This window comes from Diabrotica virgifera, chromosome 5 (genome assembly GCF_917563875.1).
Source record: "Diabrotica virgifera virgifera chromosome 5, PGI_DIABVI_V3a".
NCBI lineage: Eukaryota > Metazoa > Arthropoda > Insecta > Coleoptera > Chrysomelidae > Diabrotica > Diabrotica virgifera.
The window spans coordinates 233,085,134-233,110,453 of record NC_065447.1 but is presented as its reverse complement, the minus strand read 5'-3'; the positions used below and the strand labels follow the sequence as shown (position 1 = coordinate 233,110,453).

Genomic DNA, 25,320 nt, shown 5'->3' with positions numbered 1-25,320 from the left:
GTAGGCCAAATGGTACCACCCTAAATCGGTATACCACTCCGTCGATCGAAAAAGCGGTATAATTTCGACATTTCTCTGCCAAAGGTATTAACCAAAAACTATGTTTCAAATCAATTTTGGAAAAAATGTGTGACCCTGTGATTCGTCCAAATATGGCTTCGATGTTCAAAGGCGCTTCGTATTGCGCGATTGTGTGTGAATTAATGTTTCTTGCATCTAAACATAATCGCAAATCACCACTCGATTTTTTAACGCATACTATCGGGTTGATATATGGAGAGTCACATCTTTCTATCACCTTGTCTTCGATCATTTTTTCAATTTCCTGTCCGACGCTTTGCCTGTATTTATACGGGATTGGATATGTCTTGGATTTAAAATTTTCTAAGTTTTTAACTTTAAAAGAATGTTCATAATTTTTAGCCACTCGGCTTTCTTCATTAATCAAATCTCCATAATTTTCTAGAATCTTCTCTACTTCCTTTTCCATGTTTTCTCCACATTTTAATTTTCTTTCATCCTCATTTTGTTCGCATGTGTTCACTGTCCATAATATTTCTTCATAAAATTCTGGATTCTCGTCCATTATTGCCATTTCTTCTCTGTCCTCATCCTTTATTTCTTCTTCTGTTTTTTTTTATCTTCAATTTCCATTTGGTATCCCGAGCACCATGTTTCTACTGCTTTCATTTCTCTTATGAGAACTTCCTTTTCTTCCTGCTTCCTTTCTGTTTTATCGTCGATTGCCGACAATTCTTCCGTATCTTCGATTTCCTGTCTTTCTCTTGTATCCACCGTGTTTTCCTTCTTTCTTTTTGAACTCTTCTTCTTTTTCTTCCTTCTTTTTTTTTTCTGGTTGATTTTTTTCTTGTACTTTCGGTTTTTCCTCTACAGTCATATTGATTTCTTTATGTTTTTCCTGTTCATTTATCTTTTCAACAATTATTTTCCTCTCTATTTCCGTTTCTTCTTCTATGTTGTCTGGTTCTGCTCTGATTTCCAGTTTATTCTCCGAAAAATTTATGGTGATGTGTTTTTCACTCAATTCATCAATTCCCGCTATCATATCATGGTTTAAATCTTCGATCACCACACATTGCATAATATAGTATTTGTCTCCCACTCTGATCCGCACTCCCAAACCTTCATTTACTGTCGTCAATTTTTTGTTGTTTGCACCCACTAAAACAACCCTAGGAATTTTGTACACAAATCTGTCCAAATTTAATTCTTTTACTAGTTTCTTATTGATTAACGATATCTCCGATCCAGAATCAATCAAAATTTTAATCGCTTTATGTTTTATAAATGCATCTAAGAATATTAAATTGGAATTAGAACTTTGTCTTTCATTTCCCGCCAACTGTATAAACTCTCTCGGATGACAAAATATACCGGAGAGTTGTTTATGTTTGTTCAGTGGATGCTTTATTGAAAATCCTGTCTGGATTCATTGCATATATCTTCTTCCTCGTTTTCTATTGTTACATGATTCATCTCCCTTCTATTTTGTCGTTGGAAATTCTGATTGTTTCTACCGTCCCTTTGTTCGTTCGTATTCCTAGTCGGAGGATTTTGTGCATCTCTGTTTCTGTTGTGATTTTCATATGTTCTATTTTTTGCGTGATTCCTGTTATCATAATTTTGTTGTCTATTGTAATTTTGGTATTCTCTCGGCCTATCTTCGTTTGTTGATTGGGCATGTCGGTTTCTCTGGTCATAATTTGATTGATACCTTCTTGCCGGTCCATTATATTGTTCATGTTGTCTTCTGTTTCGCATTTCTCTTCGTTTTGCTTCCCTTACTTGAAGGAATTGGCACAAACTATCAATATCTTGATAGTTTCTCAAAATCACGTGGTCCTCCAGCGTTTCTTCGAAATGTCTGCTTATCATTTCTACCAGTTGTTCGGTAGAGTATTTGTAGTCTAGATATTTGGAATTGTTATATATCTGCAAAGCATATCTTTCCTCCGATATTCCCATTTTCTCGTGATATCTTCCATTCTGTAGCTCTTGGTTGATTTCCCTCTGTTTAACTTTCCCCCAGAAATAGTTGAGAAATTTATTTTCGAAATCTGTCCAATTTTCAAACTCATCTTCTTTACTTTCATACCATAACGCTGCTCCTTCTTTCAGATGGTTTCTAATTGTTTCTTTGCAGTCGTCAAAATATCTAATATGTTGCAATTTGGTTCTCAAATTTTTAACAAATGGTACTGGGTGTGTTTTTCTAATATCCCCGCCAAATTGTATTTTCGCGTCGCTTGTACCATGGATAATCATTTCCCTTCTTTCTCCACAATTCTGTTGATTCTTGAGTTCCGCAATTTGTTTTTCGTTTTGCTTAAATTTTTCTTCTATTTCTCGCCTGTCTTCTTGTATTGCATTTTCAAATTTGCTTTCTAACTGTTCTAATTCCATCTTCTGCACATTCTTAATATCCTTCATTTTAGTTTCTATTTCTTCTCGTTGCATCTCCAGTTTCCTTTCTGTTTCTTCTCTAACTTTTTCTAAACAGGCTTTCATTTCATTTTCATATTTTTCCAAACGCTTTTTCAATTTGCCATCATTCTCTTCCAATTTCTGTTCTATTCTCTGTGATATTTCTCTTTGTGTTTCTTCCATGGCTCGTTTTGATTCCTGTTGATTTTCTTGCATTGTCCTTTTTGTTTCCTGTTGATTTCTATCCATTTGTTGTGACTGGAGTTGCATCAGTTGCAATAGTTTCTCTATTCCTGTTAATTCCTGTTCTTTTCTCTCCATAATCGTTGTATCTCCTTCATTATCCAATCCTTCTTCAACAATTTTTTCCTCTTCTCTGTTTTCTTGCATTTTGCTTTGCCTCCTTGTGGTCGACATGTTGTTTTTTTTCGTTACTGTTTTCTTTGTCCCCGCCAAATGTGAAATTTTACAACACTCTATAAGTTGCAGAACACGACAAATATTTCTCCCCAAATTTAATAAATTTTCGCCACAAATATCAAATATGCAATCAGTAAATTTCAAAATAAATATCAAATGTACGATTGGTAAAAAAAATCAAATAATTCAATGGCAGTAAATATCCAATACCTACGATCAATCCATAAATCAAAATTATTTTTACACCTGGAAAAATTGTCAAATTATCTCTGGATCACCTGTAGTTATTCCTTATCTCTTTCCCTACCATCAAATGCAAAGCTACGATATTTTTAAGCCACCACGTTCTGGGCTCCAGTTAATGTGATATTCAAAGATCGGTGTGCTCAAAGCACTTGATTAGATAATTAACTAATTAATTAAATTTAATTTTAATGATGCACTTATGATTTAATCACACTATTTAATGCTCTAATCTCAGGGTTTTATATTCTCGTGCTTCAATATCTCCTTTGCTTTACATATGATAAATAAGGTCAAAGATTAACGGAATAAAACACATATATGGTACAAAAGCATCTATTGAAATAAATTCACCCTCAAAATATCCTCTAAAAATAATATCTCCTATTCTGATTATTGAAATAACCCTACCACTATCTAAAGTACTTATTGAAATTTGCGTTATGAATAATTCTACAAAAAAAATAAAACTGTCTCTCGGATGATGAGTTGTCCAAATTCTTGTCTCTGGTCGCCTACAATTTACTCTTAGCAGCCCCCTATGTAGTCAGCAATCTCGCAACAAATTATTGCAAGCCTATTGTCATTAATGACCCCCTACAGATGCACGTATCTTTCAAAAAACAATGCTAGCCTTTTCTCCTCTCGATAAACTGAATCTATTTCTCGTTCCGGCATGCAACGGTGACTCTTGGAATATAAGTAGAACAATATAACTTACAATGCTTTACGTGATGAGCTTCCGTCAGGACACTTATTTCAACAAACTCACAACTATTCACTTATCTGCCTTACTACTTCAGGAGACTCTTAGAGATCACCACTAGTCGACTTAACGATCATTTAACAACTGACTCTTCTTCCACCCTCTAACATTTCGCTAAACTCCCATTCTTCATACCTAGCCCCTCCTTTTTCCTTCTTCACCAATCCGAGTTCCTCAATTTTATCCCCATCTACCTTTCAGATAACAAACACCAATTTTCCCTACCATTAGAAATTTCCTAAAACTAATTACATGCCAATCGGTTTTTTTTTTCCTTTCTTAATATCTAAACAAAGATTACATTCATTTAAATTTCTAAATACAATTATTCCCTCGCCGCAAAAGTCCATTTGGGAAACCCGGTCTCATTGTCCAAACACATAACCACTTTCTTATCATACTAACTGTACAAAGAAAATACTTAATCCCTATTTAAATTTTGTTTACCTACGGCCATCCAAAGATAATTGACTTTCATTTCTTCGAAATGAATTTTGGTATATTTTTATTATATGTTTTAACTTTTCTAAAATATTAAGATCGAAACCATATTAATTCAAATTTTACATATCTTAACAATATATATGCAATATATCGATGTGTCCTTGTATAATTGATTAACAAATAAAATAGCTCTTGTGAAGATTATCTTCTTGTGGCATCTTCTGCAATTATTTACTATTTTAGTTGCGAACAGGCCACAATTTAAGTTTAAAATTAAATTTATTTGACGTTTCGATTTCCATTCCGGAAATCGTTATCAAAATACAAAACATTAATAAATTAAACAAATTTTGTTTTTGTTGCTGGGTAAAAAAATCGTCTCTAATTATTTAATTTTATCTGATTCATTCCTATTGACAATTCAAGACATTATAACATTATAAAGTAGATTTATTTATGTATTAAGTTTATTAAAATGCAACCAAACATTGCTTTTGGGTGGAGCCATTATTCTTTAACCGCTTTAACGTTTTATTAACTTATTAACCACGACATGCTACGACACAATATTCACACTGTTCCCAAAATGCCAAATAAATAGAGGAAATAAAACTCAATAGGTACCTGGACAAACCCTTGATGGTCGATGTTAAAAAATGAAAACATAATACAATGCAGTTATAAAATTTCACAGAAATGTGAATTTTATGATGGTTCAGACAGACAGTTGGTCCTATTGTAGTACTACAACGGTACTCCATATTTTACCACTTGAAATTCCGGAAATCATAGGATGTAGACTGGTCGAAAACTCATTGTTTGTATTACCTACCTATATTGCAGATTATTTCTTCTGTATAGTAACGATAGTATACAGAGCGTTCCAAAAATTTAAGGATTTACGTAATTTATATTTTAAGATTTCATTATAATTTTATATTGTGACAATGTGGTATATAATTATCCTTCATCATCATCATTCTCTTTGCCTTATCCCTATGCGGGGTCGGCTTCCCTAATTGCATTTCTCCACACAGTTCTATCTTGGGTCATATCAATGTCAATCCCCTTTACCAATATGTCCTGCCTTATCGTCTCCCCCCAGGTCTTCTTTGGTCTTCCTCTCCTACTCCTTCCAGGAATCTGCACTTCAGCTATTCTTCGTATTGGGTGATTAATGTCTCGACGTTGAACATGACCAAACCATCTTAACCTATGCTCTCTCATTTTGGTATCAATTGGTGCCACACCTAGACTTCCCCTAATATACTTATTTCTAATTTTATCCTTCTTTGTCACTCCACTCATCCATCTAAGCATTCTCATTTCCGCCACATGCATTCGTTGTTCCTCTTTCTTCTTCACTGCCCAACACTCAGTTCCGTACATCATAGCCGGTCTTATGGCTGTTTTATAGAATTTTCCCTTCAGCTTTATTGGAATTTTTCTGTCACACAACACACCACTCGCTTCTTTCCACTTCATCCATCCAGCCCTTATTCTACTGCATGCATCTCCATCTATTTCTCCATTACTCTGTAATACTGATCCAAGGTACTTAAAACTATTGCTTTTTACAATCAGTTCACCATCCAAAGATACCATTTTATTTGTAGGAACTCCATCTTTAAATGAACATTTCAAATACTCTGTTTTTGTCCTACTAAGTTTTAAACCTTTTTCCTCCAGAGCTTGCCTCCACTGCTCCAGTTTTTGTTCTAAGTCTCTTTCACTATTTCCTACTAACACGACATCATCAGCATGAAATGTTACCCTGTAGTTTCGCTGTTATCTGGTCCAAAACTAATGAGAATAAATACGGACTAAGCACGGAGCCTTGGTGCAATCCTACTTTCACATGAAATTTATCAGTCTCTCCCACACCTGTCCTAACACTAGTCGTTACTCCCTCATACATATCCCTCACAATCTTTACATATTCACCAGGGACTCCTTTCTTATCGAGTGCCCACCACAGAATCTCTCAAGGAACTCTATCATATGCTTTCTCAAGATCAACGAATACCATATGAGCGTTTTTTTCTTTACTCCTGTATTTTTCCATCAACTGCCTTATAATGAAAATTGCATCTGTTGTTGATCTGCCCTGCATAAAGCCAAATTGATTCTCGGATATTTCGGTCTCTTCACGTATCCGTCTATAAATTACTCTTTCCCATATTTTCATGGTGTGGCTAAGCAGTTTTATAGCCCTGTAATTTGTGCATTGTTGTATATCTCCCTTGTTTTTGTAAACAGGTACTAGTATACTGCTTCTCCATTCGTCTGGCATTTCTCCAACTTCCATAATTCTATTAAATAGACCTACTAGCCACCTTGTTCCTGTCTCTCCCAATGCTCTCCATACTTCCCCAGGAATATTATCTGGTCCTACCGCTTTTCCTTTCTTTATTTTTTGAAGCGCTTGAGCCACTTCCTCGTTTGTTATTTTGGTGACCATTGCTGCTACTGTCTCCGTTGACTCTACAGGCTGTCTGTCAAATTCTTCATTTAATAAGCTGTCAAAGTACTTTCTCCATCTCTTTTTGCCATCCCTTTCGTGAACTAGTATTTTATTATTTTCATCTCGGATACATCTAATCTGATTAAGATCTTTTGCTTTCTTTGCTCTCTGTTTGGCTATTTTATATATCTTTGTTTCGCCTTCCCTGGTATCAAGTTGATCGTATAGGTTTGAATATGCTTCTGCTTTGGCTTTTGCTACTGCTACTTTCGCTTCCTTTTTCGCCACCATATAGTTTTGAAGATCTGTGTCGGATCTGGTTTCTTGCCACTTTCTATATAATTTTCTCTTCTCTTTTATTTTTCCTTGTACTTCGTTTGACCACCACCAAGTCTCTTTATCCTCAAACTTTTTTCCTGACGTTTTCCCAAGTATTTCAATAGCAGTCTCTCTAATACTACTGGCCATTTTTCTCCAAATTGTATTAGGGCTTCCTTTCATGTTCCAACATATTTTTTTTGTGTATAGGTATGTATAGGTATATAATATATCCTATGTGGGCAATACATTGAATCTCTAATATCGATATATGTTCCGATATATTGAAAGTTGAAAATCGATATAAAAACATCGAGAAAATTTTAAAATATATCGATATATCTAATTTATCGATACATCGTTGCCATCCCAAGGCGAGACTAGTTAGTCATAATAAGGCCTTTGTACCATACCTTGTTTTTTCCTTGAACTCTGATAAGTTTTGTGGCCTCAACGAAAGCCAACAGTTTTCTTATTAGTAGTTTTAGGTTCTCTTCTGGTTCAAACATCAGTTGACCAGTGAATGCCTGCCTTGCATTGCATCACTTAGCATACTGGAGTGGCATAGCATGTGTATGGCAGTCTCTTCCTCCATTTCCACCATGGTTCATTGTTCATCCACCTAGTTTGTACATTGTACAGTTGGTTTCTTGCAATGTCCAGTCACCATTTCAGTGACCATTTTGATCTCTCGTTTGCTGAGGTTCACCAAACTGTTCGAGAGTTTTTTATTAATATCCCTGATTATTTCTTTAGTCTGGATTTACTTTTGAGTGGCTCGGCATTTCTTTTAATTATTATTCCTTATCAGTCATTTCTACACTTCGTTTTTTGTAGCATCTTTAGTAATGCCATAGAAAGGCTCTGGGCCTTCAAAAGTTTCTCGAGCCTTGTATCGCCAACATTTCTGCTCGTTCCTTCCCAGGCACCCCTTCATGAAGCGGTACCCATATTAAAGACACTTAATGCCAGGTTGTTGGGGAGATCTTTGCAGTTTCTCACCAGTTTTGATTTCGTGAGTGGGTTCTTTACTATGCTTTACTTAATTTCACGATGTCTTTCTCAAGGGGCGTGCAAGTATTTCAGGATGGGTTAATCACTATTATTGCTTGCAATATTTAATAAAAAAGGTACCATTTGGTTGCTTTAGTCTATTTTTTATTCTTGATCTCTATATATGCATAAGGATTCTTTCTAAAGGAAATGAGGTCGACTTATATTAGTATGAAGGCATTTAATGAACACACTGACATTATACACAAGTTTTTTTACTGTGCAATCTAAGACGTTATACTGCGATGTACAATCTATATTTTGGATGTTTGTAGATAAGGACACACCATTAAACTTGATAAAAATAATAAACTTAAAGATAAAACCCATAACTAAATTAAAATTCATGGTGGCGTTTCAATTATTACTTTAATCATCGTCAGAATAATAAGTTTATTTAGCGGATGCTTTAAAATAATTTTAAAGGAACAAACAATAATTAATGAAAACGTAAAAAATGACATTGACAATCATTGGGTTAAGTCAATAATTTCAAACACGCCATGTCTTGTTGCGTGTTTAAGGGTGGCTTCAAAAGAAATATGGATAATGCCTCCTTGATGCTGAGTTCCGTTGGAGAACTTGCATGACCAATGATTGAGAAGTTCTTACGACTAATAAGGTGGTCAGAATCAGTCATATGTTGGAATACCGCTGAATTTGGAACTGTTCTTGATCGTCTTCCTAAGTGAGGAGTGACACCTAAGTGTTCGCAACATCTGACATTAAAGTGACGTTGAGTCTTCCCGACGTAGTCAATGGAAATCTGCCCTTCTTAGGAATTAACATCTTCAGATCACCTTCAGGTTTTTCCACTTCAATATACAGAAAACCAACCTTCACCGGCCTGTATATAAATGCAGATAGCTTCATTCCCAACAAATACAAAACAAGTTTAATCAATATACTTGTTCACCGCGCTTTCACTATCTGTTCAACGTGGCAATTCCTACATGAAGAGTTAGAAAACATAAAGGTGATCTTAAGTAAAAATGGTTTTTCGTTGAACTTCTTAGAAAAATACATCAGACGTTTTTTCAATAACAAATTCCAACCAAACAGCAAAGTAGAAGAAATCAAAGAAAAGATCTATATCAAACTTCCATATACTGGTTACCACAGCTTACAAATCCGACGCAACATCCGTAGAACAATTAAAAAAGCATTTCCCTCTATAGAATTAAGATTTGCTTTCACGACTTTGGAAAGGATAGGATCTCGTTTCCATGTGAAAGACATGATTCCTAGTGATCTCGCATCTAACATTATATACCAGTTCAAATGTAGTAGCTGTGCAGCTACGTACGTCGGGAAGACTCGACGTCACTTTAATGTCAGATGTTGCGAACACTTAGGTGTCACTCCTCACTTAGGAAGACGATCAAGAACAGTTCCAAATTCAGCGGTATTCCAACATATGACTGATTCTGACCACCCTATTAGTCGTAAGAACTTCTCAATCATTGGTCATGCAAGTTCTCCAACGGAACTCAGCATCAAGGAGGCATTATCCATATTTCTTTTGAAGCCACCCTTAAACACGCAACAAGACATGGCGTGTTTGAAATTATTGACTTAACCCAATGATTGTCAATGTCATTTTTTACGTTTTCATTAATTATTGTTTGTTCCTTTAAAATTATTTTAAAGCATCCGCTCAAGAAACTTATTATTCTGACGATGATTAAAGTAATAATTGAAACGTCACCATGAATTTTAATTTAGTTATGGGTTTTATCTTTAAGTTTATTATTTTTGGATGTTACTAGGATTCAATTTTAGAAATGGTATGGACACAAGAGATGCTTTATTTTCAATAAAAATATTGATATAAAAAAGTCTTGATCAGCAGAGGAACGTCTTCGCATGTTTTATAGATTATAAGAAGGCATTCGATAACGTAAAACACAACAAATCTGTAATAATAATCTGATTGGACAGAATTAAAAACGTGATGAAAAAATTTTACTACACGATTGGAAATTAAAATCATTAAAAAATAATCAAAGAAACATTTTGTTATTGATTTATATGATTCACATATTAAATTTCTATTTTCATATCTTTTAGAAGACTATAAACAAATTTTGGAAAGATGTCAGGGACGACTACACCAAAATATGTGCTATGTGCTTTAAGTCTAGCTCATTTTTTAACGACATAATACTCTTCACATATGCCTGCAATTTGCTATTTATATTAATCCAATTATTTGTTAGTTTAAGGTAAGTCAAAATTTATTAACTTATTTGATGTAGCGATAATTATAATAATGGTACTCAAAAATAAAGTTTTGAGCCAATTTTAATGAGTTGTAGTTTTAGCAAGACGGAGCACCAGCCCTTTTTGGTGTACATCTTCGGCGTTATTTAGATCAGACATTTCCCGGACAATGGATTGGTAAACTAGGTAGTATTGAATGGCCACCTCTTTCACCTGATTTGAATCCTACAGATTATTTTTATTGGGGATACATGAAAAGTAGAATTTATAAAACTAAACCAGCAAGTGTTGCAGAGCCATGGCGAAGAATTATCGATGAATCCATATTAATTTCTAGAGAAAAATACAGTATCATTGTAAAATGTAAATATTTTATAAATTTGTATTGGTTTTAGGAGGAGGGAACAAGTCATCGAACTGTTATACTTTTTCGGATCATTCGTATTCGTCGTTACAAGAACTGTAATGGTATCTATATATGGCGGATGGCTGTATGAATCAGGAAGAGCTGCTTTACCTATGTTAAATGCTGTTCCTTGTGACTTATACAACGAAGAGGTAATACAAAAAGTATAAGCTTTTAGATTGTAGATTTTAACGTACATCTTAGTTAGTCTCTAAATGAAGCTAAGTCTTCTTAAATGCCTATTATTATTCATTCAGTAGATACATGTGATTAACACTCATGACAGAAAGGTATCTTGAGGTTCAAAAACGGCTGTATGTGTGCTTTGTCGATTATAGAAGGGCCTTCGACCATATCAAACACGAAAAATTGATTGAGGTGCTAAAAGAAGTAGGGTTGGATGGACACGACATAGCTCTCATAAGTAATTCATACTGAAACCACAAAAGATGCGTTCGTACAAAGAACGGAAACACCAATTACATAAACATAGGACGAGGAGTGCGTCAAGGGTGCATTTTGCCCCCTCCCCTTTTTGTTAATGTATACCTATGTCGAACATATAATCAGAGGTTCTCTTGAAGATCGCTCTGAGGCTGCCAGAGTCAATGGAATTATCATTACCAATCTAAGATATACCGATGAAACCGTAGTATTAGCGGAAAGAGAAGACCAACTAAAAATATTGATGAACATATTATCAGAAGAAAGTCACAGGCTGGGCGTAAACATTAACTTTTCCAAAGCCAAAATTATGGTAATACACAAGAACCCCCATAAACAAATTACACTCAACATACAAATAAATGGAATCACCCTTCAGAGTTCCCAAAGCTTCTGGGCAGAAAGCTAAATAGTCAACTAGACGCCTGGTTTCATGAACATGCGTAAAATACTCTGTAACCCCAAGCTATCAGTCACAATAAGATTGAGAACACAAAAGTGTTATGTGTGGTCTCTATTACTATATGTCTGTGAGACCTGGACATTATAACAGTATGACGTCAACAAATTGAATTCATTCGAAATGTGGATGTACCGCCGATTGTTAAGAATAAGCTGGACACAGGACTTTGACTTGTCGGTTAGAAAGGTGTTGAAATCACATAAGTTTCATCCGTACAAAACACACATTCTGCAAGAACTAGGCGATGATGATTCAGACCGACGAATTGAGTTTTGTGAACTCATGACATATGATGACTGAAAAAATTCGCGTTAAACCGAGAATGTTAAAAAATATTTGTTTCACTGATGAATGTACATACTTTTATGCTGAATGGTAATATAAATAAACAAAACTGTCGGTACTGGAATGATGCGAACACGCATCGATTTAGAGAAGGTCACATTTAATATCCTGAAAAACTGAATGTTTGGGCAGAAATATTAGGCGATGCTATAATTGGCCCCTTGTTCATACCAGGCAATTAAAGTGGCGACATTTATCTCGATATGCTGGAAAACACCATCGAACCTTTAATTGTGCATGAATTAGAGAACCAAAGGGACGACCAAGGCAACCTAGCTCTAGACGAAGATTTGCTGCACTTCCAACATCGAGCACCTCCTCACTATGCAGTTCCAGTTAGGCACTGGTTGGATACTAATTATCCGAACAAATGGATTGGAAGGAGAGGTCCTATCTATTGAGTGGCCACCGAGGTCACCAGACTTACCGCCACCTGACTTTTTTCTATGAGGTTACTTCAAGTCAGTTGTTTATAAAACTCAACCTGCGTCACTTGGGGAATTGCGAGAAAGAATTAAGCAACCATGTCGCGCTATTATTAAAACAATATTTGCCAAAGTTCGTGCAGAATTTGAAAATAGACTGTATTATTGTTTACAAAACAACAGAACCCACTTTAAACATTAACTTAATTGACATTTTTAACAAATTTGTAATTCAACAAAAACCTCATTGAATTTTCCAATCAAGCCAAAGTTTCACAATTATTGCTTCACCCTGTATAATTATTATTTATACCATTGGATAGAATTTTTTGAACACGCGTCAATTCGTAACTTTTAATAGGTGTTTTCGTGGTGCACATCCTGAACGTGTTCAGAGGAAGAACGCTTGCGCATTAGAATTTTGGCTGTTCGCGGTGTTGAAAAATCCTCCTCTGAATAAAAAGTTCTCTGTTCGCGGAGCGCAACAACTTGTCCTGAACGTATTCGGAATGCGTTCAACAAGTTCTGGGATTAAAGAGAGGATTTATTGTCCGCACATGTGCAGAAGTTGATTTGACGAATTTATTTATTTTGTTTTAGAGATTCTATTTCTAACCTAACAGATTTTAAATTGTTGTGTTATCATATCAATAAAAATTTTGTAAAAGGGAAGGTTTTTTAAATTGTATTATGTATTTCAGTTTCTTATTTTTAAAACCTTTTTAGATGATGAACCTCAGTTCAAGTGATGAAGATTTGGAAGAGATTGTAGGACTTTTAAATGTTCCAAAAAATGCAAATTTTTTTTAAATACGTAAAATTACTTTTTCTGTCTCCGAGGTGTCGATTGTCGATGTTATGTCGTAGATAAAGATAAAGAATTAGGCAATTGGCATAGGCAACCCAAAAAACATCCGGAAATTGTTCGTGCAGAAACAAATTCAGAATATATTCGGAGACACGCTTGCGCATATATTTGTATCCAGGTTAAGTTCAGAGTACATTCAGGATGTGCACCGCGAAAAGACCTAGTGACAAACATTTTCAAATCAAAATGTACACCGGCCAATTCGTAACTTTTCTATTACCTGACCTGCCAACTCGAAACTTTCTTCAAGTGAATTCGAAACCATTGATTAAATCTAATACCTTAAATCTAAACCGAATGTTTCTTGGTCTGCTTAAAAACATTATATTTGTATTATATGTACCTACAAAAAATAGCAAAAATTGAAATATCTTAATAAAATAATTGAAACAATATTATAGTGTTTCATTAACACGTGTTAATAATATTATTTCCATCAAGTATAGAAGTATAGCTCTACACGAGCTTGGTTCTTATCAAGTAATTGTAAATTCAATATTTAGATGTTTAGCAATGATAAATTATTTAAATCCATCTGATAATTTAAAAGCAAACAGATTTTCCATATGTTTATTTCAAGTCTAAAAGATTATACCTTTATTTAGTTACGAATTCACCGGTAGTTGATTGGTTACCGAAAAATTACCTGAGGGTCAGAGTTACCAATTGGCCTGTAATTAGGATGGGGGGATTAAAATAGTTACGAATTCACCGGGACCCAATTTTTTATAGTCTTTTCAATGATGTATCACAAGTAGGGGTTTGCAATTGAAATTTTTTTGGTTGTGGTTGGTGGGGCCTAGGTGGTTGGTGGTTGATGGGGGTGAATTCTCTTTCATGTCATTTTAGTTCCCCCTTACTATCCTAGAAACTAGAAACGGTTTCAAGCATTTTTCGATATACCCTATTCCACGAACATACGCCTGTTTTGGATTACTTCGACAACGAATATTTTACTGTGCAAAATAAGAAGAACGAAAGTAAATTGCAAATTACATTGTTGTTTATTGGAATAATTATTAGCGCCATTTACTTTCGTACTTCTTATGTTGCACAGTAAAATATTCGTTGTCGAAGTAATCCAAAACAGGCGTATGTTCGTGGAATGGCCATATCAGCTTTTTTATTTAACACACTGCATAAATACAGCGGAATATAAATATTATACATATATCTATAAATCTGATGGCTATACCGATATTCGCTATAATTAAAGAAAAAAGTAAAAATTTTTGGGTAATTGTTTATTTTTTTCTTTAAAACAATGGCTAATCTGTTGTTTTTGTTGTTTGTATACAGCTTGTTCGTAGATTTTAATAAAATGTCGCCCCTCTTGTCACATTATTATTCTTTCCACCCTCTCTTTGTAGTAGAAAACTAATTTAACTTTTCCCGAAAGTTGTTGCGCACGATGTCGTGTAGCTATTTTTCGAATAAAAAAATTAAACGACAAGCATAAAGAATGACGTTGTTGCGGTGGAGAAGTTTTTATTTGTGGATGTATGTAAATAATATATTTTAAAAGTTTTTTTTAAGTCGACGTTGTTAAGTTTTAAACAACATAACAAAAGCTGATGTACAAACAACACGAACTCTTATATTGTGATTACAGATGATTAAAAAAAGCCGTAAGTAATATTTTGTTAGAAAGAATGTTAAAAGAAAGTATGATAATGAATGAAGAATGAAGAGGTACTATATGCACCCAAAAATATGAATAGGTAACACATAAGCTCCTAATCCCGACGAGATGACAATACACCTGTGCTTACCAAAGTTTAATACAGTGGAACCTCGATAATTCGGATTAATCGGGACTGCGGCCGGTCCGGGTTATCGAAAATCCGAGTTAGCCGGAGAATATGGTAAAAATTAATAAAATACGGTATACAAAATACAGATAAACTCCGTTATAATTGAAATAACATGAAATATATATGCACAGTACACATCTAAATTACGTATACAAAGTAAGTTACAGATAAACTTCGTTATAATTGAAATAACATGAAATATATATGCACAGTACACATTTAAATTACGTATATATGTAGTTGTATATAGAGTATTGTTCATTTCTTGGTAAAAAACTCATGCGTAGACAAAAAACACGCAAACACAAACCTATCTGAAGCACGATTACAGAACGGAAGCGAAAAATACGACTGTACTACACACAATACGGTCACAATCGGAACAATGTTATGTTATTTAAGAACAGTGGAGACTAAGACCATTGTTTAAAAATCATTTTTTAAATAGTCTTTTAGTCTTTTTTGGACAATGCTAAGACAGTTTGAAATAAATAAAGGAATACAGGTGCCTGTTGTTTTCGACAATCTGAGACAATGAACGTCGCTCTGCCACCGTGTGCCATGAGTCATTTTTACTATCGTAGGTATAGTTCAAATTACACAAATACACATTATCTCTCAAATATTATATACATACATACATTGCTCAAATATTATATACATACATATATTACATAGGTACATTGCTATTGTTGAAATGTTTGTCTGATGAAAATCGATCCGGGTTAGCCGGACTTCCGGGTTATCGGTTATCGGGGGCCGACTTATCGGGGTTCCACTGTACATTCTACGAAAAAGAGGAAGTACCCAATGATTGGCTGACTTCTACTTTCATTGCAATGTCTCAGAAAAACTACGCTAAAGAATTTAACTAACTGGACCAACTAGATCCATACATAGAAATAAAACGTAGGATAGCAATGAGTAAAACTACTTTTATGAAAATAAAGTCATTTCTTTGAAATAATCATCTCAGTTTAAAACTGAGAAAAAGAATGGTTAAGTGCTGTTTGGACTGTACTTTTGTATAGTGCAGAAGTGTGGACGCTGAAAGTATCGATCATGAACAGAGTTGAAGCATTGAAAATGTGGATTCATAGACGGATGATGAAGATATCTTGGATAGCAATTAAAACTAATCAAGAAGTTACTAAGGATGGTCAACAAAGATAGAGAACTACTAAAGACTGTTAAACGCACGAAAATGTCCTATATGGGACATATTATAGTGAGGGGAAATCGATATAAAATATTACAACTGATCCTTAAGGGCAAAATTGAGAGCCGTATAGGTGTTTATATAGATGGAATGCATTACAAAAATAATTTGCAGCAAAATCCCAAATGTTTACTGTAAATTAGATATAAATAGTTTAGAGTAAAATTAGTGATTCGCAGAAAAAAAGAGAACAATTCTTTTTCATGTGTCTTGTCCGTTGCGGACGTTGGCTATCATCATAGCAATTTTAATTTTGTTTACGGCGCTACTGAATAACTCGATCGATGTTAGTCCAAATCATTGGCGTAAATTTTGAAGCTACGAGTGTCTTCTTCCTGTTCCGCGTTTGCTCTGTATTTTACCCTGTATTATCAGTTGAAGTATCTAACTGTATTTATCTACTCTATGTCATAGTATGTATCAGTTTTTAGTTTGTGAAAACTGTCATTATAGATAGCAGTGCGTGAAGGGTTTAAAGTGTGCGTGAAGTAACAATGTATTTTAAATGGGATTTAATTTTTCGCACACTTTCAATGGGTTTTTTGGCACACTTTCATATAATCAAATATCCTTAACTTTCGCTTTCTCATGGTGATGAAAATATGAGCAATGACTTACAACAAAATTTTTGACAGTTTTGTGGTTTGAAAGTAGTTAGGATTTTTAAATGTCATAGTTCTAAAAATTGTAGAATAGAAATCAATTCAAGTCACGAAGAGTTAGTTTTTTTATTTGTTTATCGAAGAGTAGATAAAATATTGTATGAAACTGTGCGTGAAGTACTTTTTACGAACTTACGCGATGTATAGCACTCGCTCCGTTGTCGCTCGTGCTCTAAATATCGCGTGCGTTGGCAAAAAGCATACTTCACGAACTGTTTCATAAATAACTATTTTATTATATACATATTCATATCTTCCCCTTTTTATCACGTGTTTAATATTCATTTATGCCGTTATTTTATATAACAATCAATCAACTAGCGGCGTATTGTTAAATTATATTGTTTTTAATATATTTTTAACGCCTATTCCACAAACCACTTTCCAAAAACCAGAGAGGTATTTAGTTTGTGGTCTATTCATTATCTTATAATTTGTACCTGTACCTGTAGCTGTAACCTGTATTTGGAAATTTATTCACGACCTGTGATGGTCAATATTATTTCTTTTGTAAGAGTCTGACCTTGTATTATTATCGCTTTAAATAACTACCTGTATTTACCACCGTTATAATCAATTATTATGCTGCCCAGATATTCAAATTCCACCACTCTCTCCATTTCCTGGTTATTGATCACAATACGCTGATTGTTTCTGGTGCCTATAAAAAATGTAGAAAAAAATACAACCATGACCTTAAAACTCGGCTACTACCACAGCTCAACTAAACCTCGGCAAAACTCGGCTACTACCTCAAAAAATGGCTCCCTTGTGATAAAAATTGCATTTTTATACAGTAAAACTAGTGAGCCTAAACAACAGCAGAGCAAGGATCAGTTTCAACGGAACAACTTCTAAGGAGATGAATGTAAACAAAGACGTGAAACAAGGTGACTCTATCTCCCCGACATTATTTAATCTGCTATTGAAAGTAATCATGAGGAGGACTTTGCAAACAAAAACATTATTACAGATTAACTTCAAAGTAGCATATGCAGATGATCTAGTCATCATAGCGAAGGCATAGATGACACTTATAAAAGCAGTCGGAAAATTACATAAGGAAGCGAAGAGAATAGAGATAAACCATCACAAAACAAAATACATGACGACAGGGAAGGATGACCCAACCAACTCAGAAATATCTAATAACACAGAACCATAAAGGACACCGCACACATCTTATGGTAAATACAATGTCACTAAAATAAAATAAAATTTACATGAATAGATGCGTCCTGAAATTTCAATAATTTGATACCATTATTTTGCTTAATTAGGGCGTTAATTGTAATTAAAGTTTATCGAAATCGCATTTTGAAGTCCATAAAACTGGCATTCGTAAATAATATTAGTCTCTAGAGGCTATTGAAAACAGTCTATTACCCCTAGCTTAAGACGATTAGAGGCGGTACAACTAACCAAATTATACCTACTTTATTATCAATAATAATAGGAAAAGATAAGAGTAAGTAATTGCCTTAATCTCTCAGAAAGATTTATGGAGTAAGCGAATCACAAGATCTTTTTTCTCTCTTTGACACACGTACATTCTTATTTGATTTTAGATTTATTTTTATCAATTTACGCTCTTGTTAATCAAATTACAGAGTTGGCGCAATGGTATCAAATTATTGAAATTTCAGGACGCATCTATTCATGTAAATTTTATTTCATTTGAGTGACATTATATTTTCCATAAGATGTGTGCGGTGTCCTTTGAAACTGTATCCACCTTTAGCTACTTGAGAGTAACAATAGGGAAAACCGGAAAATAGAGAAGAGAGGAAAGAATTTTGAAAGTCAGAAAAACACATGGAATGAATAGAAGTCTGCTGAGAAGCAAGACTCTAAGTATAATATGAACCTATACAGGGTGAGGCAAATAAAGGGCCTATTAGAAATATCTCGAGAACTAAAGGCAACAGAATCATGAAAATTGGAATAAAGGGGTTTTGAAGGATGATCTATTAAATGAAAATATTTTCATCTCTTTGCAACTTCCGGTATTATAACTTCGTTTTTTTAAATGGGACACCCTGTACATTTTCACATTTTTGGATTCTCTTCGATGTCTTCTTTCTTAAAATATGAGATTTTGTAATATTATACAGGGTATTTTAAAAGATAATTAACTTTTTTTATTAATTTCGTAGCAAAATTAACACCCTGTAGAATTGTAGTAGTTTGACATCTAAAACTCTACTTACGTTCAAATAATTTTTAATATACTCTACTATTGTTAAGAATCATTAGTATATAAAATTGTAGCTGTAAATAGTATATACTATTGTAACTAAATTTTTAATTTTAGTATACAGGGTTGGTCGACACTCGGAATGAGTATTTTCTGAGTTTTCTTAAATGGAACACCCTGTATTTTAGTATTGTAATGAAATGATATTTTATGGTACTTTTTTATTTCTTAACCATTCCCTATACCTAACTGCTTTAATTTGTGCTTAATTGTTAATCGCACCAACAATCTTAACTACGGTATTTTGATAGCTAAACCATTATTGGTAATTTTAGGGACCAGTCTGGATTAATATGTATTTATTTCTGAAAAATTATTTGGGATTGAGTATTTTCACGGCCAACCTAATAAAATTTTACGTATTTTCTGTTGCAATTAATGTTTAGCTTGAATCACCAATAACTCACAAATTAAAGCAGTTAGGTATAGGGAATGCTTAAGAAATAAAAAAGTACCATAAAATATCAATTCATTACAATACAAAAATATAGGGTGTTCCATTTAAGAAAACTCAGAAAATACTCATTCCGAGTTTTGACCAACCCTGTATACTAAAATTAAAAATTTAGCTATACTAATAATTCTTAACAATAGTAGAGTATATTAAAAATCATTTGAATGTAAGTAGCGTTTTAGATGTCAAACTACTACAATTCTACAGGGTGTTAATTTTGCTACGAAATTAATAAAAAAACTTAATTATCTTTTAAAATACCCTGTATAATATTACAAAATCTCATATTTTAAGAAAGAAGACATCGAAGAGAATCCAAAAATGTGAAAATATACAAGGTGTCCCATTAAAAAAAAACGAAGTTATAAGCAACTTCCGGTATAACCGGAAGTTGCAAAGAGATGAAAATATTTTCATTTAATAGATCATCCTTCAAAACCCCTCTATTCCAATTTTCATGATTCTGTTGCCTTTGGTTCTCGAGATATTTCTAATAGGCCAGTTATGTGGGAAGTCGTGTTCACCCTATTATATAGGTAAGACCTTAATAAGACCTGTTGTTACATATGGGATGGAAACAACGACGATTAACAAGAAAGAGGAAGGTAGCCTTCTGAAATTTTAATGAAAAATAATGGGAATAATATTGGGCCGCAATGTAACAAAAAAACGAGAAATAAGAATGAAGATAAATGCCGAAATTGAAGAAAGAAAATATAGTCAGCTACAAAAAATCTACCCAACGCAAATACGGTACATTTAGGCGTCCCGAAAGACATTAATGACAAAAAGTAATTTTAAACAGTGTAAAATTATTTTGCAAAAACACGTCGATTTTTTGCTTACTTATAAACAATTAGAATAACTTTTTAACCGTTACCCGTAGAAAAATTATTTTTTCATATTTGGAAAGACTGAATTTTTATACACATTTAGAAAGAAAAACAATTGTCCTAGGACAATTAGGTACGAAGTTTGCCCCTTTTTTTAATTCACATGTTTTTGCAAAATAATTTTGCAGTATTTAGAATTATTTTTTGTCATTTTTATTTAATTAAATTAATAGTATAAATCTTCTTCTTTCAAAAACTATCCAAAGTATTACTGTGACTTCATCATTTTCTGACTTACAGCGTTGCAAAAAAATAATTTGGGATTAACAAATTAAATACCTGTTAAACTATTTGACCAATAATTGCTTTGAAATTTAGGGTATGATTTAAGCACCGGAAGTCTTAGCATTTCGTGTAATAAGAACGTTTTAAGTTAATTTTTATATAAGTTATGAATATTTATAAAAACTCAAAATTTATGATTTATTTTGCAATTTTCTAAGCAACGAATAAGGATGGACATATTCAGCGAACGCCATATTGAAATATTTTATACGATTTATGAGTTTCTCACTCTCAAATTTGTTTAAAATACTTAATTTTTGGGGTATAGACGAAAAAAGCGAAAATTGACCGTTTATTGATCTTCATTTGTTTATAACTATGTATATCATCAAAATCGACTGCGGGAAACATATAGGTTATTAATATAGATGACCATACTACTCAAAAAATTTGGTTTCGGGCTGGAGGGGTTTGTGTCACCAACAGGATATTTTTTTCCTTATTTCTCTGAACTAAAAGGGAAAAGAGCTATTTCGATCACTTCTAAAATATTGCAGCTATTAAGAGATAGCTATCAAGCTGAGACTTCTCCAAAAGGACCATCTCCCATATTATCAATACTTCCCTGAGAGTATGCTTGATAATGACAACTATATACAAGCTATACTGGGCCCGTACTATACTTACTTAGTTAATAAATTAACAAGAGAAACAGCACTAATTGATGTGGCGATACCTAACAACAACAATATACGTACTAAATTTACCGAAAAGATCGCCAATAGTAGGGGAGCGAAGTATGCTAAAAGTGCAGTCACTCGAGCGCTTTGGGGACCTATTGGGTTGTGAAGAGTAGGTCCCAAAATAAGAAAAAAAAGTTAAGTAAAGTTTTCCATTTTAATGGGGACTTGTCCATTTTTAATTTAATTTTCCATTTCCAACAATCGTTTTTTCCGATTATAGCGCCATCTATCCATAATTTGAAAAATATTTCGAATAAAAGTTTTTACGGAAACAATCCAAATCTGGAATAAAAATTTGGAGCTCCTATTTAAAATTTTAAAGTAACCCCTCCACCCCACCGCCGTGTTTGGTACCATTCGATAGATTTTTCAAAAATATTGATTAAGTGTATTTTGCAGTTTTTCGATCTAATGTTTATTTTGCGAAATATCGCGGGATTTGTATTTAAAATATTAAATTTACCCCCCACCCCTCTCCGTGGGAAGTCGTGTTTGGTATCATTCGATAGATGTTTCAAAAATATTGATTAAGTGTATTTTGCAGTTTTTCGATCTAATGTTTATTTTGCGAAATATCGCGGGATTTGTATTTAAAATATTAAATTTACCTCCCACCCCTCTCCGTGGGAAGTCGTGTTTGGTATCATTCGATAGATTTTTAAAAAATATTGAGCACATAATTTTTAGTTTTTCCATCTGTCGTTCATTTCGCGAAATATTCGCTTTTTTCTTGTGAAACTTTGGGACTCAACCATTTCCTTACGCCCGGCTCAAATCGTCATATTTTTTAAATATACACTCTTTTGCATGTACTTAACTTCCCTTATCTTAATCTGACAATTTCGAGTTTTTTTAAGGATATATTTTTTTTCGGGCCCCCCTTAACGAACTCCCCTGTGTTAAGAGCCAATATATGGTAGAGGTACATCTGCAGGGTACCAGGTTTCTCCCCATACGATAATTTGACGCACTCGAGTAACTGCAAAAATCCCCGCTTGGGCTCCCCTACCACAACTACAGAGATCTGGAAATTCAAATACGAAGACAATGGAGAATACAAAGTACCCAGACGATACATATTATCTACTAATACTGTAGGTCTGTGGGTCTAAATTCTAAATGAACATCTTTACAAGACCATGCAGAAAGCTGTAATACTCTCGATGGCCAGATGTGTACAAACATTTTTGGAAGATATTCCAGCATACCTAGGCACCTAGGGCTCGATAACACGGAAAGAGTCCCACCAGAGCTTAACCCTTTTGATACCGTAGGTATCTGGGCTGAGTCAATTTTCCTCCTAGAGGGAGTGTGAGCCTATGACTAAATCTGGATAATAATAATAATAATAATAATAATAATAATAAAGACACTGTGCTCTAAACAATATCATAGAGCCTCACCAGAAAGGATGCGCTAAGGGTTCCCTGGGTTGCAAAGAACAGCTTATCATCGACTCAGTCATTTCTAACCAGGCATTCATTAAAAAAAGAAATCTTTTTACTGCTTTTATTGACTATAAAAAGGCCTTTGATTCAGTACCGCATGAATGGCTAATAGATATATTGAAAATATACAAAGTAGATGATAACATAGTGACCTTTTTAAGGCATATAATGAGAGATTGGAAGACTAAAATTCACCTCCAAATACCTGGTGAAAACAATATCGAAACCGAAAATATCGCAATCAACCAGGGCCTATTTCAAGGAGACTCGTTGAGTCCATTGTGGTTCTGTTTAGCTTTGAACCCCCTTTCCCAACTATTAAACTCCACTGACTCAGGTTTTAGCATTAAAAGCAATAATACTGTGGTAGCGAAGCTCAATCATCTGTTGTATATGGATGATTTGAAATTAATGGCTTCCACTCGAGAACACCTAGAAGAGATGCTAAAAACTGTAGAAACATTTTCTAATGATATTAGTATGCAGTTCGGTCTAGACAAGTGCCGTGTTTTGAATATAGTCAGAGGAAAGGTACAGCCCGGTGGATTCGATATGCAAAATGGCCAGAACATCGAGGCCATGGGCGACAACGATATGTACAAATATCTTGGAGTAAAGCAGGCGCGGAAAATTGACCATAAGCAAATGAAAACTGAGATAACTACTGAGTTTATAAGAAGGGTAAAACAGCTGCTTCGTTCACAGCTTAACAGTAAAAATTTGTTTAAGGCACTAAACACCTACGCTTGTTCCGCGCTTAGCTATTCATTTGGTATTGTTAAGTGGACAAAAACGGATATAGAAAATCTTCAGCGAAAAGTACGAACACACCTCACAAAGGCACAAAAACACCACCCTAAAAGTGCAGTAGAACGAACGACATTACCCCGGTATTTAGGAGGAAGAGGACTTATGGATATAGGTGAGCAATTAGATAAACAAATTGCTAATTTAAGAACTTATTTTCAGATGCAGGCTGAGACATCTACTCTACATCGCGCTATCTGCGCAGTAGATGACACAACACCGATCAAACTGAGGGAAGCAGAACTACGCATAAACCACCTTACTAAGGACGAAAAAGTGCGCGCCTGGATGGGTAAACCTTTGCACGGGCGACATCCCAATGAGGTCAGCCAAGATTATGTCGACAATATAGCGTCGAACTACTGGTTGACATCAGGAAAGATGTTCCCTGAAACGGAGGGTTCATTACTGGCCATTCAGGATCAGGTTATACCAACCAGAAACTACCTGAAATATATCATCAAAGACCCTCAGGTTCAAAACGACAGATGCCGATATGGATGTCAAGCCCAAGAAACCATCCAACATCTTACAGGGGGCTGCCAGGCATTTGCTGCAACTGAATACAAGGAACGGCATGACGCAGTGGGAAAAATCCTTCATCAAGAGATAGCTATCAAGCTGGGACTTCTCCAAACGGACCATCTCCCGTATTATCAATACGTCCCTGAGAGTATGCTTGAGGATGGCAACTACAAGCTATACTGGGACCGCACTGTGCTCACAGACCAAACAGTGGCACATAATAGACCAGATCTCGTACTAGTTAATAAATTAACAAGACAAACAACACTAATTGATGTGGCGATACCTAACAACAATAATCTACGTAGTAAATTCACTGAAAAGATCGCCAAGTACAGAGATCTAGAAATTCAAATACGAAGGCAATGGAGAATGCAAAGTACCCAGACGATACCTATTGTTATATCTACTACTGGAGTCATTCCGAAGAACCTCCTCGAAAGCATAAAAAGGCTGGGTCTAAATGAACATCTTTACAAGACCATGCAGAAAGCTGTACTACTCGCAACGGCCAGATGTGTACGAAAATTTTTGGGAGATACACCTGCATACCAAGTCACCTAGGGCTCGATAACACGGAAAGAGTCCCACCAGAGCTCAATCCTTTTGATACCGTAGGTATCTGGGATGAGTCAATTTTCCCCTTAGAGGGAGTGTGAGCCGTATGGCTAAATCTGGATAATAATAATAATAATAATAATAATAATTCGGTCTAGACAAGTGCCGTGTTTTGAATATAGTCAGAGGAAAGGTACAGCCCGGTGGATTCGATATGCAAAATGGCCAGAACATCGAGGCCATGGGCGACAACGATATGTACAAATATCTTGGAGTAAAGCAGGCGCGGAAAATTGACCATAAGCAAATGAAAACTGAGATAACTACTGAGTTTATAAGAAGGGTAAAACAGCTGCTTCGTTCACAGCTTAACAGTAAAAATTTGTTT

General features: G+C 34.5%; 1 protein-coding gene across 1 annotated transcript in view; it reads left to right on the top strand.

Annotated features, from left to right (window-relative positions):
* LOC126885590 (gustatory receptor for sugar taste 64f-like) overlaps window positions 1–25,320 on the top strand; it is a 52,122-nt gene that overhangs the window by 9,168 nt on the left and 17,634 nt on the right. Inside the window, exons 4-5 of the mRNA XM_050652188.1 lie at window positions 10,224–10,378; window positions 10,772–10,934. Of these exons, the coding sequence (XP_050508145.1) occupies window positions 10,224–10,378; window positions 10,772–10,934 (318 nt within the window). The remainder of the gene's footprint in view (window positions 1–10,223; window positions 10,379–10,771; window positions 10,935–25,320) is intronic.